The sequence below is a fragment of the Propithecus coquereli genome, unplaced genomic scaffold (genome assembly GCF_000956105.1).
Source record: "Propithecus coquereli isolate 6110/MARCELLA unplaced genomic scaffold, Pcoq_1.0 Scaffold66, whole genome shotgun sequence".
Taxonomy (NCBI): domain Eukaryota; kingdom Metazoa; phylum Chordata; class Mammalia; order Primates; family Indriidae; genus Propithecus; species Propithecus coquereli.
The window spans coordinates 8,674,990-8,691,966 of record NW_012152618.1 but is presented as its reverse complement, the minus strand read 5'-3'; the positions used below and the strand labels follow the sequence as shown (position 1 = coordinate 8,691,966).

Below are 16,977 nucleotides of genomic sequence, written 5' to 3'. Positions count from 1 at the left end.
GGACCCTTGCTGTTCAAACGTGTTGTTCAAGAGTCAACTATGTAAACAAAGTAATAGTCACCTGTCTTCCGTGGTACAGATTTAACTGCTCCTAAGCATGGTTATCATCTGTGTTTTTGTGTGCACACACCACGCACAGGTGCAGCTGTGTGTATGAGAGAGGGGATCACACTCTAAATGTGTGCTCTGCTTGTATTACCGTGCCCCTAACATCATGATGTTTAATGGTTGCATGGCCATACACAGTTTCGTCATGTAGCTACTGTGTAGTTTATTTCACCTGTCTGTTCTTGGTCACATTATAACAGTCTTGGATTCTTTTCTATACAGATCCTGAAGTTCCCATTCAGGTAATGCAGGAAATCGAGCCTCATTTGGGAGCCTTGTTAACCCAAATGTTAGAGGTCGGGACGACGGAGGACTTCAGGCTGGTGATGCGGTGTATTCTCCAAGGACTCGACATCAGTAACGTGTGGAAAGCAGATGTGCAGGTGGGCAGCTTGTTTCCTCCCTTGCATGGCAGGCCCAGAAACGATGTTGGCTCAGATGAGAAAACTTATGTGAGATGCAGTGTCACCCCTGAAACCCGTCAAGCCAACAGAAATTCAAACTGAAGGAGACTGTGGGCAAAGGGGACCCCGTCGAAGGGAGCATGGCCTGGGGCAGCCTGGGCTGCAGGGTAAAGAGGCTGTATTCTTCAAAGGGGACTTTTTCAAATTACTCATTTGTGATCTTATTACGTGAAATACTATGTATTACATAGTCACGATATTGACAACGTAAAAAAGTTAAATTCTGCTCATCCTTCGCTTAAGACCTCTCTCACCATACCTTTTGAAAAATCTTACTTGATATGGTCGTGCCAGCACTTGAGAATCCCGCAGTTCAGCATGCCCCTTCCGCTTGCATGGTGGTTACTGATAAAGCCCTGCGTGGCACTGCGTATGCTGGAGTCCCTCTGCGTGGAGCTCACATGCTGGGAGTTGCTCTTCTAAATCGCCCAGGGCACTGGGCTGATCACATGTCCCCACTCTGACACAAGGGAGAAGGCCACAGAGCCAACAGTCAGTGAGGCCAGGACTGCAGCCAAGGTCTCTGGTCCCGGCTTTTTCTGCCTCATGAGTGACTTATTGACTCTGGTCACAAGCAGCATGCTGGTATTGGGTGTTGATTTGGGTGGGAGAACTAGAGAGGGTAATTTGGGAGCTTTTGGGGTTCGGGAGGGGAGCAGGTCAGCAGGGAGAACCTCGTTTCCTCCCTGAGCGTGAGGGCCCCGGGCTCTGCAGCTTCCCTTCCCCACTGTCTGTAGCAGTAGCTCGTCGCTCTCGGGAGCTCTCTGTTGTGAACCTCTGCAGCACGATTGGGCAGTGGCTCTGAGAAAGGCTCTGGGCCTGTGGGTTCCCTTCAGAAAGCCAAGGAAGAACAAACCCTAAATTTCTATTTAGACTGGTCAGTCAGAGGGGACTTCATGGAGGAGGTGAGACCTGAGTCAAACACTGAGGAGTGGGGAGGATTTAGATGGGGCAGGGCAGGGGGTGTGCACAGGGCAGGCAGCGTGTTGGTCTGCCAGGAGCACAGGACGTGTGAGCGTAAGATGGGTGGGCAAGGCAGGTGCCAGTGCGCAGGCCCTTGGTGGGTAAACACATCCTGCAGGGAGAGCAGGAGGGCGGGATCTGAGACGAGGCTTCAGGGTGCGCACAATGGGGGAGAGGAGGGCAGCGAGCAAAGGGCAGAAGCCAGGATTTGGGCTAGGGGTGTGGGGCTGCACAGCATTAAAGGAGGACGATGTGAAATGCCTGGCATGGATCAGCTGTCTGTGTGTGCAGCCACTCAGTAAAGGTGGGTCCCTGCTCTCGTGTTCTTATGGTTTAAAACCATCACCGTGACCACAGCACTAATCCAATTGTTTTACTTTTTCCATGCTTCCTTCCAGCCCCTCCTTTGTATATAGATATAGTTCTTACTTGGTGAAGTTAGAGCCAGTGTCTTAGGTCACAGCATGTGTCCCTTGTTCAGGTAACTGTCCTGGCCCATTTACGTGCTTGGTTTAGTGAGAAGCTGCTGAAAGACCTAGCTCTGCCCTTCTTCTTCAGTTCCTTAACCCTAACCAGGCCTTGCCCATGTTCCCTGGTACTGGAGCTCTCAAGGCTCCACTCTGTCACTGCAGCCCCGGGGAGCAGGCTTCTTTCCCAGGGGGAATTGTCCCTATCAGGGAGTCGGCTGTCTCTACTTCTAAAGTTTTCCCTTTTGGCTCAGGCTGTTTTGTCAGCTGTTACGTTGCTCAAGCTGCTGCTGAACTGCCCACTCAGCGGAGAGAAGGCCAGTCTGCTGTGGCTTGCGTGTCCCCAGATAGTCACGGCACTAACGGTGAGTACCCTCTGGAGATACGCGCTCCACCTCATCCCCTCTCTTCCCGTGAAGACAAAAGGCAGCCCTCTGGGTTCTGCCTCCTTGGTTGTCTGCAGAGTGTGCGAGTGCTCCCCGAAGGTGGCTGCGCGCAAGATGCCAAGTTTCTGTGTCCTGTCTGAACACGCTGGTGTTGCTAGCAGAAGCTGTGGAAAGGGGGTGGTGTCAGGGGACATTTAGGGGCATTAAGGAGCATCAGACAGGCAGTAGTGAGAGGAATGTGGTGACGAGGAGAGGCTGCTGTGGAAGCCTGTTTAATCAGATGAGATAAGAAGGAGTTCTGGGGCATTCTTTGCCCCCACGAAATGTTGTGGTCAGTTTAGTGCATTCTCGTATTTGTAGGAGTATATGTGTGTAAGACCTATGATACAGTGAGGGGAAAAATGCTTTATAGAATGGATAGTAACGTTGCAGATAGGAGGTTATTGTTATAATATTAAAATGTTAAATTTTGTGTCCGGTAATTGCTTGGTGTTTTGTTTCACTAGAATAGAAGCCTGGTTCAGATTGGGACTGTCTCAGTGTTTCTGCCTCTAGAGATTCTGACCTGAGTATGCTTGTGCTTAGGTGCAAAGGAGCAGTGTCTATTTCACTGCCATCCTCAGCCTCAGCCCCAGCTTTTGCTACCAGAGAATTGCCTAGGATCAGCAGATTCCCAGGGCAGAGGGTGTAACCATAGCTGTAACGTTCTGTCCTCCTGCTGTCAGTTTCACTGATTGTCGTTTTCCTGAACCGTCCGCATTAATGGATGCAGGTGTCGCCATCACCAAGCGTGTGTGGTGAGCACTGGGACAGGCATGTGGGCTGAATGGGGCGGTCACCCGTGCTGGTGACACCACAGTAGATCTGCACTCATAGGAACACCAGGCTAGAATCCACTTAGGTCCATCTAAAGAGCATAGCAAGGAGTCTGCACAGCCAGAAACCTGGCCGAAAGGTGCAGTGTAAGAGACAACTCCCAAAAGGCCTCAGTGCTCAGTGTCTGAGGAGGGTGGAGTCACAGGTGAACTCTCCTTGGTTACGTAGGTAAGACTCGAGCTATCCCTCATGTGAGTCTGTTCTCATTATTTTCTAGAACAACAATGTAGAACATCTTTAACTAGAGGTGATTTGTAAGAAATTTAACAAATAATGTCCAACTGCCCGTTAACCGAGTCACTTCATTTTGGAGCATGGACATTCTTCTCTCAGTCACTCAAAGCTTTTTTGTATTACTGTATTTTTGTGTTTATTTTGGAGAATCACCTTTGTTTTTCCTTTCTCCTTTGTCCCATCTTCCACTGTAGCTGCAAAACCGAGAGGCTTGTCAGGAGCAGCCTATGCCCCTCCCTGTGGTTGAGTCTATCTTAGATGTTCTGGCTGCGTTGCTGCGGCAGGGGGAGGAGGCCATCAGCAACCCCCACCACGTCAGCTTGGCCTTCAGCATCCTGCTCACAGTCCCTTTGGACCACCTGAAGCCAATGGAGTATGGAAGCATCTTCCCAAGGATGCACAATGTGCTCTTCTCAATCCTGCAGTGTCACCCTAAGGTGAGAAGGAGGAAAGAGTGTCATTCAGCTTTTTCTTTGTGAGTGGGGTAATTTAAGCCTTTAGAAAAGCGGCAGTAAAACTTTAGTCTCACAGGATAATATAAATAACGATTTGCTAGGCAAACTTTTTAGTTTCAGTAATTTTCAGGGCCAAGTGGTTTCTCAAGCACAAAAATGCTTGACCTTCACGCTGGGCTGTTTGAGTGAGTTCATCTTTGTTGGATCTGACACTTTGAATAGTATTTGTGTACTATAGGTTGAGTGTTTCTAATCTGAAATCTGAAATGCTCCAATATCCAAAACTTTTTTTTTTTCATCTCTACCCCAACCAGAGGCAACAAAATCCAAAATTTTTTGAACGCTGACATAATGCCACAAATGGAAAACTCCACACCTGACCTCATGTGACAGGTTGCAGTCAAAACACAGTCAAAGCTTCATTTCATGCACAAAATTATGAAAAATATTGTATAAAACTGCATTCGGCCTGTGTGTGTAAGGTGCATATGAAACATAAATGAATTTTGTGTTTAGATTTGGGTCCCCTCTCCAAGATATCTCATTATGTATTCCAAATATTCCAAAATCTGAAATCTAAAAACTTCTGGTCCCAAGCCTTTTGGATAAGGGATACTACACTGTTTAAGGAAGCTCACTAGAAATTATTCTGTTTGCTGGCCACATATTTAAATAAGTCACTCACTTGCTTATATCTCTTGTTGGGTTTATAATTCAAATGGGTGTAGGGAGTGAAGCCTCTTGAATATGCTGCCTTTTATGTTAAACTGAGACTGGGAATAAGTGTCCCATGGAAAAGATTGCATTTCAGCTAACATTACTGAACATTTGCTATGTTTCACCCCTAGAGCAAGCCTGTGAAGGAGGTAGTAATCCCAGTTACTGATGAATAAACAGGCTCAGCGCTGCTAAGCGATTTGACCAATGTCTACTTAGCTGAGTCTAAATCTTAGACTCAAGATTGTTGATATCTTTGACCAGCATTCTTTTCATGGTGCCACCACTACACATGTGGCTGACAAGTAGGAACTTATGATATACAGTCATGTGTTGCTTAATGACAGGAATATGTTCTGAGAAACGCATCGTTAGGCAATTTTGTCATTGTGCAAATGTCGGAGTGTACTTACACAAACCTGGATGGAATAGCCTACTATACACCTAGGCTATGGGGCACGGCCTTGGCTACTAACCTGTACAGCCTGTTACTGTCCTGAATACCATAGGCAACTGTAACACAATGGTAAGTATTTATATATCTACACATAGAAAAGGTACAGTAAAAATACAGTGTTAGCATCTCATGGGACCACTGTCATACATGCAATCATTGACCAAAATGGTGTTTTACAGGCATGACCGTATATAACATACACATACACATTCAGATTTTTTTTTTTTAAGTATTTTGATGTTATAAGGATAGAGACCGCCGGCAATGCAGTTTTAAAAAAAAATATTCTCTACCAAACTAAACGAAGATGAAATTTGGCCTCGCTCTAAAGCCTTCCCCAGTTAACAAATGCCTTTGGTCCTGCTTACATTGTCAGCATCTCTGTTATTAAATCTCTCTGCTGATGTTAGATTTTTATGTGACTGTACAATATAAATACAATGCAAATTACAAACTAAAATTGCAGCTCTTGCAAAAGATGCAGGGTTTCATGGAGTTGATGAAAGTAATATTAGAAAGCTGCTGGATGTGTGCAATTCCATGCCTGTAAAAAAGGAAGGAAGGGAAAGGGAACAGGAATGGGAAAGGGAAAGGGAAAGGGAAAGAAAGAGGAAGGAAGGAAGAAAGAAAAAGCAAGCAAGCCGCTTGAATCTCCTGCAAAACCATTAACAAATGACCATTTAGTGGAATTAGATCATTTAATGAGTAGAATTGACAAGGATAATGGCATGTTAGTGTAGTAAAGAGTGACGTGACTCATCCTAGCAGCTCACACTCATGTATTGCTTGTGGGCTTGAATGGGGAATCTGATGTGCAGTCACAGTGTTGACCACGTGCATAGTAGGTCTGCATTTGCATAGCAAGAAATCAGCACAGCCAGAAAACCCAGCAGAACCATCAGCAGCTGTTGGTGTTCTAAGCTCTTTACATGTTTTAACTTGTTATCCTCATTTCGTGGATGAGGAAACTGAGGCACACATATACCAAAAAAAAAGGCTAGATGATATGCTCAGGATCACGTGGGAGCCAGAGTGTGTGAACCCAGAGAGTCTGGCCCCATATTTGTGTGCTTTTCATCAATATGACAGCAAAGGATTAAGAGAGGGTCTTTGGGGAATTGAATAAAGCTCTGGAACACTTTTGCAAAAATGTCCTATTTCTGAACATGCTGCAGATAATTTGACATGAAGGATATAGTATTTATTATGCTATCAAGAGTTTTGTTGGACAGATTATACCAAAGAGAAAAATCACAACACTTGGTTTACTGTTTATTCATTCAAGAATTAGTTCAGCACTGTCCAGTAGAATGTTTAGCAGTGATGGGTGTGTGCGTTGTCCAGCCCAGTAACCACTTGTCTTGACTACCAGCCAGTGTGAGTGGGAACCGAATACCTAATTTTATTTTATTCTAATTCATTTAAATATCAGTCCCGTGTGGCTTATGGCAGCTCTATTGGACAGTGTCTGGTTGTGATCCCCGCTTAAGGACAGTTGAGTATAAAAGAAGCATGTTTTATCATTTTAATCTCATTTTTCAAGATAAAGTCCCGAAGCAGACCTTTTCACCACTACTATTTGAGATGTTTTGGTCCCCATTTTAAGTGAATTTGCTTTATGTACTCTTTTTTTTTTAAATACCAAGTATACTTGAGTAAGTTGGTTAGTATTATTCCTTTCATTATTTATTTCTACCCATTTCCAGAATGAATTAGCACCAGCTTAGAGTAAAAGGTACAGATTCAGCAAATTCTAAACCAGGATTGCCCCATAGATTCCTGAAGTTACACAGTGAAGAATCCCTATCCCAAACGGTTCAACCAAGGGTTAAAAAGTCCAACACTAGATGGGTGAACTGTAACACCAGCATGTCCAGGGAAAAGGACGTGGCTACAATGGTACACACCACTGTTTTGAGTGTCCTCACAGACAAGGCTAAGAAGGAAGCAAGTATGAGCTCCTTTAAAGTAGAAAAACTTAAATAATCACTTACATACTTTTATATTCTTTTATCTATTATTACAGGTAATGCTGAAAGCCATCCCTTCTTTCTTGAACTCTTTTAATAGATTGGTGTTTTCAGTTATTCATGAAGGGCGACAGAAAGACAAAGGTAATTCAGAGTAACAATATCAGGTACACAGTTTCAAGTGTATTTATCATGTGGTGTCACTGGCTACATATGTTGCTAGAAACTACTCAGTTATGTTTGAATAAGAGAAATGTTCAGATAATCAAATGAATACTCAAAATAATTTTTTAAAAATTTCAAACTGTCACATTTTGCCATATCCAAAACAGTGGATGCATCTAGCATCTCCTAATTGAAATAGTTCTTTTTCTGGGGAAAAAAATGTCTAGATTTAGGAAATGTTTACTGAGCATATATATTATATAAAGGGAATATAAAAATGACTGCAGCCTCGTTCTTGCCCTTGAGGAGGGTATAGCTCAGTGAGAGGCAAAAATGAACTGGTAGGTAGAGAGCTGTCTCATTTTATAAAGGGACGACCTCCTGCAGTTTGCCATTCCAGCCTCATCGCAGCAAAGCTGTGTTTATCAGTGAAACAAACTGCCGTATGGCAGTAGCATATATGTGTACAATTCATTTTTCATCTTTGAAGTTTGTTGATTCTTGCTGAACTAATTTGGGGGAGATTTTCTCATTATTTAAAAAATTACGGTCAGGCGTGGTGGCTCACGCCTTTAATCCTAGCATTCTGGGAGGAGGAGGAAGGAGGATAGCTTGAGCTCAGGAGTTCAAGACCAGCCTGAGCAAGAGTGAGACCCTGTCACTACTAAAAATAGAAAAATTAGCCAGGTGTGATGGCATGCACATGTAGTCCCAACTACTTGGGAGGCTGAGGCAGGAGAATCACTTGAGCCTAGAAGTTTGAGGTTACAGTGAGCTATGATGACATCACTATACTCTATTCGAAGCAACAGAGTGAGACTCTTGTCTAAAAAAAAATTTGCACATAAAATGTGACTTTCTATTTTACATTGCACTATTTTGAAATTGCGTACCAGGTACCAGCCCTATACCATTGTAATGTGCTAAGCACAAGGACAGGGTGTCTGATCAGATGCCCTGGGACCACAAAGAAGGGGTTTAAAACTCAACTTTGAGGGTATCAGAGAAGACCATGTGACAGTAGTTGTGGACTGACTAGAAGTATGAGTGGTGCTCAACTTCTCTTCTGCCAGTGTGGTTCAGACTGGTAGATTTTAGCAGTAGCCCCTTAAGCAGTCAACTTTTGAGAAAAGAGAAAGGGCATAGTTAACTGGGCTATAGTTCTCAAATTGCTCTGCCTGGTATTGGGATCAGTGAGTGGCATAGTTACCTATTTCACTTCCTCCCCTGCCTGGTGCAGAGCACATGTCTCCTTGATATTGTGAACCTGTTTTGGAGCAGCATTGGCAAACAAGTTTCAGCTCCCATGCTAGCCCCAGCTGGTTGGTGGTGGCTACCTGCAGTTCTGTGTCGGGGCCTCTCAGATCATGTCTGAGCTCAGCGAGGAAGAAACCCCACTCTGGTAGTGATTTCTGCCTGAATGGAAGGCCCCAGCTGGGCCTTGCTGAGCAGTGGTGGAGCACAGCCTGGTCACACTGCCATAGTCATATATTCTGAGGAAGCAAGGGAGTGTGTGCCACACCTGCAGCTTTCTGCTGCATCCATGTTGGCATGGCTTGATCATCTCTGATCTGCCAAGACCTGTTCTCGGATATATTCATGGCTTAACCAAGTAGAATTTTAACTATTTCATTCTCTCTCTCTCTTTTTTTTTTTTTTTTTGAGATGGAGTCTCGCTCTGTCGCCTGGGCTAGAGGGCAGTGGCGTCATAATAGCTCACTGCATCCTCGAACTTCTGGTCTCAAGTGATCTTCCTGCCTCAGCCTCCTGAGTAGCTGGGACTACAGGCATGGGCTACCATGCCTGGCTAATTTTTTGTGTTTTTAGTAGAAACAGGGTCTCCCTCTTACTCAGGCTGATCTTGAACTCCTGACGTCAAGCAGTCCTCCTGCCTTGCCTCAGCCTCCCAGTGTGCTAGGATTACAGGCATGAGCCACTGTACCTGGCTTATTCTCTTTTTATTGGTATCTAATGTGCCATTTTTAGTGAGCATACATTAAATCTGTGGCTGAAATAACAAGTGCCAGGTATTTATGTTGTAAACAGCATTTGTATGTTGAACAGTCTAAAAAGAGAAGAAACAGTCTATGTTAGGTATTAAAGCATATCACCAAAGTATATTACCTGTTGAAATGCCCCATGAATGTTAATAATATACATAATTTCATAAAATTATACTGATCTAGCAAAATAACATCCATAAAAGATCTTTGTATGCTTATTCAGGATCTTAAAAAAAGGTATTGTGCATTCCAAAAATCTACTTTATTTATGTGTATATAATGTATGTATAACAAACTGCATCTGTTTAGAGTATACAACTTAATGAGTTTTGACAGTTAAGTGTGGGTGTGGAGCCAACACCAGTATCAAAATATAGAAGAACATTTCCAACATCCCCAAAAGCTTCCTCTTGCTACTTTGCAGTCCATTCCCCACTCTGGCCCTAGCCCTGGGCATCCAGAGATCTGCTTTTTGTCACTGGATTCATGTGCATTTTCTAATCTACAAGTTTATAAAAATGGGCTTTCCGTTATGCTGTATGAAAACAGGGAAGGTACTCTGGCATGTGCTGGAACTTCCCCATTGGCTCTTACTCAAGGGGGACACATTAGGCAATTAGAATTCTTGGGAGGAGTTTGTCAAGAGGGCCTGGATGGCCCTGGCACCATATGGTGGGAAGAACTAGGAGTCAGAAATAAATCTGGGAAGACAGGAGGAGATCTAATAATGCCAATTGAGTTGTATTATCTGTATGCCTATAAAAGGCATGCACACAATTTCTGAAACTTAAGGAGGCAAAGACATAATTAGAGCATCTTTTAAATCATATGATGTTAATAAACCATTTTTCCTTTAAGATAATTTTCCAAATTTTTTTTGTTTTATGTCTTTCTTATAGAAATCCATCTCCTTTTAAAATACAATAGTGATCCTAAATTTCATCCTAGAAATCTTGATTTCTATTCTAGTTAGACCCTTAAAAAAACCCAAGGACTCTTGAGAATTTTAAGTGTTTTTTACTTTGTTATATTTGGATATATCTGTTCTTCCTTATTTTATCTGCGAAATAAGCCAATTAAAGAGTCTGGAAAAATGTAACATTTGAGATCATTTCCATCTATATTAAAATTATAAAAATTAGAAGAGTTAGAAGGCACTGTTTTTGAACTAATGGGTTGGGATATGCTTTGCTCTCTGTAGGAAGCACAGATGACCTGTCCGTGGTCCTCGAGTGTGCGCGCCTGGTTGAAAGGATGTATAGCCACATCGCTGCCCGAGCTGAAGAGTTCACTGTGTTTTCCCCATTTATGGTGGCCCAGTATGTGTCGGAGGTACAGAAGGTAAAATCAGGTTATATGTCTCTCACCAAGTGCTTTTGTTTATAGTCCCTAAGCAGAGTTCCTCAACCACAATGGCAAGCAATGATTTGGGTCTGATAGTTCTCTATTGTGGTGGGCTGTGCATTTTAAGGTGTTTAGTAGCATCCCTACAAGGTTGTTGTAAGGACTGAATGAAATGATACACAGAGGGCTCAGCAGGGCCTTGTACACAGAAGGTGCTCGATAATTGTTCTCTCTTGCTCTAGCACAAACCTTGGGACCTGTTTTGATTAGTCTCTGGAGTAATAGAATAGAGAGATGAAATGTTACCCAGATCTAGGAACAGGAGCTCTCATAGGACCAGGCTTAATGGAGACTACAAAGGGGGGTTCCGGACCTTGGGGCTCTGGAGTCCCCTCAGCAGCAGGAGTTCACGGATCTATACTCTTGGGGGTTCTGTCAGTCATGTGACTCAGCTGCTCTCAGACACTCACAGTAGCTGGCAAGGTGGAGATACAGATAGATTAAGGAAAACTACTTTTGTCCAAATTAGTCTGATTTTTTTTTGACTCAGTGTTCTGGATAATTCATTATTCAATAGTTATCTTACTTTGGAATGTTGATGTGCTAATTTTAAAATTCCATAAGACCCTATGTGGCCCATGGTAAGTTCACTCCAGGACTACTTTATAAATCTAGGTTGTATAACTCTTACTTTGTTTAAATTGACTGTAATAGGCTTAAGAAAAGTGCAGTGTATTTGTGTATCTGTCTACTTGTGTATTTATAGATATACATTTATATTGTTTTCTGTTTCTCTATAAAATATTCCACCCCCTCCCTTTGTAAATCTTATAAGAACCATAGTAAAATCACTGGTAAACTTGTCAGGGTAAAGATGTCAGCATTTCTCAAGGGAGCTTAGGCCGAATGGGCTTTCTGGAGCTATATCAGCTTCCCTCCCTACTCCTGTTTCAGGTAAGTCTATAACTACTAAATAATTTTCTACTTCACTGGCCTTGCTCACCTTGGCGAGTGAGGGAGTTGGGGCAACGTGGCCACATCAGTCCAGGGCCCAGGTCCTTACCTGGTGAGAGCCTGACAGCATGAGACGATCCCTTCAAATCATCCTTTGACCACGATGTGGGTTTGTAATTTGGCTTCCTTGCAATTATTTAGCATTTTTATAGAGTCTTGTTGTTTCTCAAGCACTCAAGTCATTAATATGTAAGCTTTTGATGAAAGAAAAGCCGGCATTATTTTCTGTTATATGGAAGAATAAAATGAAACACAGTACTATCACTTTGCTAAAGGCCTAGAAGGGAAGCAGTAATTTGAACCCTTAAGTTACTAATTATTATTCTGAGATTTACATTATGAAAAGTCTCTGGTTTCCTGGCCTCATTATTTGTGTCTAATTTGTGCTTATCAGTTATAGTTTTATTTTTAATCTTGAAAGCCAAAGGCCTTGGGAATTATCTAAGGCCATAGCATCCCAGAATCCACTGGCAATGCAGTCTGTGATTTTATCTTTCATTTGTTTTTAAATTCAGTAATGAAGAAAATATTCTGTTTGCATTAGAGGCTTCTAACTGAGAGAGACGTAAATCTTTCTAGACCAGCATGCTTAAGTTTAATTAAATGCTAGATAGCAAGTGCAGCTAAATGATCTCCTTTGCATTTCCCTCATATTTCTGCCAACTGGGATATTGGTGGTAGGACTTGTTGGTAGTCAGGGCAGATGACCTGGTAGGACAGTGTCAGGATAAGGGGCAATTCCACAGGCCCACTTGTGTTACTTCCTCCCGGCAGTAACGAGTCCCAGTGGAAACACACAGGGAAATTATGGTGACTTTCATCTCTTTTACCCCCAGACCAAACAGTCCCTTTACAGACGCTCCTTGATTTAGGGGCTATGTCCTAATAAACCCATAGTGAGTTGAAAATAATAAGTCAAAAATGCATTTAATACCTTGATAAATCTATCATAAAAGTCAAAAATTGTGAATCAACCCATTGTTAAGTCCAGGTGCTCCTCAGCTTACGCTGTTGATATGTCCATTTTAAAGTCCAAAATCTTAGGTTGAACCATCTTAAGTTGGGGACCATCTGTATGTTGATAGTTCAGAGTAAATAGTTTGTAGTGCTCATCCTGCCTAAGGTCCTTTTAAGCTCCTTAGGGATATTTTTATTCATTGGCCAGTGATCTTAGTGTTGTAGAAATTGACTTTTTTCCTTGTTTTATAAATAAAATATCTGATGTGAAGTGGTTGTGTCGTCTTAATGCTACTGGCCTTCCTTGTGACCCCTAGAGCTCTTTGCTAGAGGCTGTTTGGCTACATTTTCACTGCTGAGATACCATGTGAAATAATAGTTCAGAGCATGGGCTCTGGACTTAGACTGCCCAGGTTTGGATCCCAGTGATGCCAGGTACTCGCTGTGTGGCCTTGGGGAAGTCAGTGAGCTTCCTTTTTGCCTTTGGAAGTAGAATTATTTGTTTATTAAGTGATGATTAAATGAATGAACAAGCAGTCCACTTACAAAGCCCTCTCCCTACCAATAAGATCAAGGATGACTTTTGCGGTTTTATTTGTTCATTTTGTTTTGTCTTTTCTTTCCTACCCCGTTGCCTTGCTGTGAAGTTACAGGCAAAGCATTTTACCTTCAGTCCTTGAGTGTGCCCGTCATCTATAAGGTGGTAAAATTTAAGATGATCACCTGTCAAACGGTTTTGAACTGTCACATGAAAAGGACCATAACTTTGAAGAATAGCGTCATCTTAGTGACAGAAACAAATGGCCTCTTTAGGAACTTACTTCCCAGTGGATGCCTTTGTGAACCAGAGTTCTCCTAGTTAACAAAATGTGTCCTCATTAGAAACTGTGTTTGCAGAGAGGTGTTGACTCTTTCAGGTCATCAGGGAGGTGATAAGGAATCAGCGAACCCTAGGCCTGGCAGCTGGAACCTTACCCCTGCCACGTTTAAGTGTGCACTTCAGTGGTATTAAATACATTCATGATGTTATGCAGCTGTCACCCTCATCCGTCCCCAGCATTCCTCATTACTGCTGCTTTCTGGTTTCAACTGCTGGGGTATTCGAACTCTGTTCAAACCAAGTTCAGCTGAAACCTGAATAAATGCCAGGGGAGCCTGCTCTTCTGACCTTTTTGGTTAGATGTTAGTCTGAGTCTCTGCTCGGGAAGCTTGGGCGGAGCGTCAGGTATAGCCAGGTTGGAGCTGGCCTGCCACTCCTGCTGCTCGTGTCAGATCTTAGTTAACCCCGTACTTCAGGGAAGAAATGCGTCCCTAGGCACAAGGACCAATTCAGCCTTTCCCGGGCAGTTAGGAATTGGGGGCATATTGTACTGTTGTTGACAGAAATGAGAAAAGTGTCTATCAGTGACAGTCATTAATCATTTCTGCTCGTGGGTGACACGATGTGATCTAACTACTAATAAGGCCTGTGGATGATCTGTTTTGGTAGTGTCAGAGCACGCCTGCCTTGTTCTGATTGAAATGGGGTCACAGTCTCATAGTTGTCCCACAGTTAGCATAGCTCCGAGGTGATTGACAGTGTGGAGGAATTTGACACAATGGGCAGGTGGCTGTTACTATAAGATTTTTGATTTTAAAGAGCCCAGTTTTTTTTAATGTCCCTGGTAAACATGTGGGCATCATTTACCAAATAACAAAGCTACCCCTGTGATTTTATGGAGTTTTATTCCAGGTTTTGTTTGCTTGAGTTAGCTTCTATTCCCCCAAAATATAAACTTGTAAATGTCTATTTTTTCTCAACTCGGAGATGGAAGTTGAAATTACTTGTCAGTTCTTCCCAGGATGTGCCGGCAGGAGATGCGGCTGGATCTCTGCCCCCAGTTCGTTCTCACTGGGGTGTGCCTCTCTTCCCAGGTGACCTTGTATCCGGCCGTGAGGAGCCTGCTGCAGGAGGGCATCTACCTCGTCCTGGACCTCTGCATCGAGCCGGATGTCAGGTTCCTGCGGGCCTCACTGCAGCCGGGGCTGAGGGACGTGTTTAAGGAGCTGTACAACGATTACCTCAAGTACCACAAGGCTAAACACGAAGGAGAGAAAAGATACACCGTCTAAGGCCACACCACAAGAAGTGCCATCAGTGACATTTTACAGAGGCATCGGCCTCGTGGTCTGAAAGAATTGGAGAATGAAAGACTTCAGATAATCTAATTCACAGGGTGATATATAGAGAAAATCCTTCGGGGTTTATGTAATGTGTTTTCATGTAATTTGTATCATGTTTTTCTTACTGAGCAGTTTTTACTTTATCTTTTTTTGCAGTAAATATTGCAATGGAATCCTGAAATTTCACCCTGGAATGAGATTAATTCAGTAGAAAAATTGCTGACTGTCTTGTGACCTTTCTGTTATTTATGTGGTTCTTGTCTTGGTTCAAGACGCTTGTTTGGCATCCCTGTCCCCACTAGGAACTATGTAGAACTTGTTTTTTTACTTAAAGTACATGAGTATACAGTTAAGTCCTATTTAAATATCCTTGCTTTTAAATTCTTTAAGTAACATGGGAAGTGTTCTCAAAATACCAGTTTTTCTACTTCCTTCTGAGTATACCCTCTGACGAAGCTGGAGGAAGTTAGAGCTCCGTGGCCTGAGGCGCCTGCTCTGGGCAGGGACAGCGAGCATCTGTCGGGCAGTGGATGCTCTTCTAGCAACGCTGCCAGCCTCCCGCCTGCTCTTCCCGCTTCAGCTCCATGAAACTCATTTTGGAATTTCTTTTTCTATTCAGTTTAAGAAATCATCTTACTTGTTTTTTCTTATTACCTAAGCAATATATTTTATTACAGCAATCTCAGAAAATAAAAGGTAAAAAAAATTTAGAAATTCAGTCATAGTCTCAGCTACCCAGATGACCTCTGTTGTCCCCTTGGAGTATCTTGTTTTATTCTCTTTGCTATGCATATGTATATAGATGTATATATAAATAAATATAATGGTGGCTAAGTTGGATCATAAATGCATTTTTTAAAGTTACCTAACTTTTTCCCTATGTAATATTTCAGTAACACTTTTGGGTCAGTAAAGACATATTTTTCAATGGCTGCATAGTAGTCCATTGAGTAAACAGCCATTTTATTTAATAAGTCCCCCATAGTTAGACATTGGGGTCTTTGCAAATTTCCTTTTATAGATGGCACTTGAAACTGGATTCTTTCCACAAGATGAATTCCCACAAGTTGTGTTGCTTGTCAGAAAACCATATCTGTTTTAAAGGATTTATATAAATACTGCCAAATGGCCCTCTAGAGATTATGCTAATTTATTTTCCCTCTAGTGAATCAACTTTAATATTTATTTTAATATTACTGATTTTTATTTGTTTTCTAATGCTTCCTTGATGGGAGGGAGGTAGTATTTTGTTTTGAATTTCTTTAATTTTAAGAGAGTATATGTTTTCATATGTATCCCTTTTATTTTTTATGTAAATTATTTTTATGTAATTATCTTTCCTCTGTAATAATTAGCCTGTTTCTCAGTTGAGATATTTGTTATTTTTCTTATTCACTATCTTTATAGAATTCATGTTGGAATTCTTCTGATAACCCTTTTTAAGTCAGTCAGAATGTAGACTTCTATGATTATTTGAAAGGATCCTTCTTAAGCAAAGTCTTTTTCTTTTTACATTACTTTTTTAAGCACGTGTGATTGGAGCAGACAATATAAAATGGATTTTTCGGACACCTGAGAGTACTAGCCCGTGTTTCATGCCCCAGATTTGATTTTACCTCCCGCGTTGGCTGGTGGAGGCTGGGAAACAGCCCTACTCTGCATGCTGCTTGGCGGTGCTCCACCGTCCCCTTCCCTCTGTCCAGCGGCTTTCGAAACTCTGGCAACCAGAAACGGGTTCAGGGGTCTGGATACTTTCACTTCATGCTCTGTGTAGACAGAATTTTGTTTCTGTACCGAATTCCCTACGGGAGGCCCTGAGAGAAAGGCTGGCGACGCTTTTTGTTGTTCACAACTGGAGATGGTGTGTTGAGCGAGTGGGTGACCCTTCAAGGACACGGCTGTAAACAAGTGGCACTGAAACCATGGTCTAGGGCCTGCCCTTGGGGTCAAGTGCCCGGACAGGAGAGTCACTGTGTCTTTGTTCCTCATGGAGTTGTGCCTAGTTTTCTCTCTGCTGGGACTTCACGAAGGCCTGAGGTTAGCAATAATCCTTTTTTCCCTGCCTTGGGCCTGTCGGTGGGGAGCTGACAGGGAGCAGTTCCTCAGGCGTCCTGACAGTGGCACTGCAGGGCCTTTCAAGGGAGTTCTGAGCTATGTGTGGGAGGAACTCGGCCCTGGAGGAAGGGAATGAGGAAAAGAAGGCTGGTCCCCGCCCCATCCTCCCAGCGCAGCTC

At 42.8% G+C, this 16,977-nt stretch overlaps 1 protein-coding gene across 2 annotated transcripts in view; it reads left to right on the top strand.

Moving 5' to 3' along the window:
- The window catches only part of URB2 (URB2 ribosome biogenesis 2 homolog (S. cerevisiae)), a 31,694-nt gene extending 16,088 nt beyond the window's left edge, over window positions 1-15,606 (top strand). For both annotated transcript variants that reach the window (XM_012660375.1, XM_012660376.1), the window contains exons 5-10: window positions 331-491; window positions 2,257-2,367; window positions 3,693-3,935; window positions 7,154-7,241; window positions 10,467-10,606; window positions 14,495-15,606. In XM_012660375.1, coding sequence (XP_012515829.1) covers window positions 331-491; window positions 2,257-2,367; window positions 3,693-3,935; window positions 7,154-7,241; window positions 10,467-10,606; window positions 14,495-14,692 — 941 coding nt within the window. In that variant the 3' untranslated portion in view covers window positions 14,693-15,606. The remainder of the gene's footprint in view (window positions 1-330; window positions 492-2,256; window positions 2,368-3,692; window positions 3,936-7,153; window positions 7,242-10,466; window positions 10,607-14,494) is intronic.
- The last annotated feature ends 1,371 nt before the right edge of the window (window positions 15,607-16,977 follow it).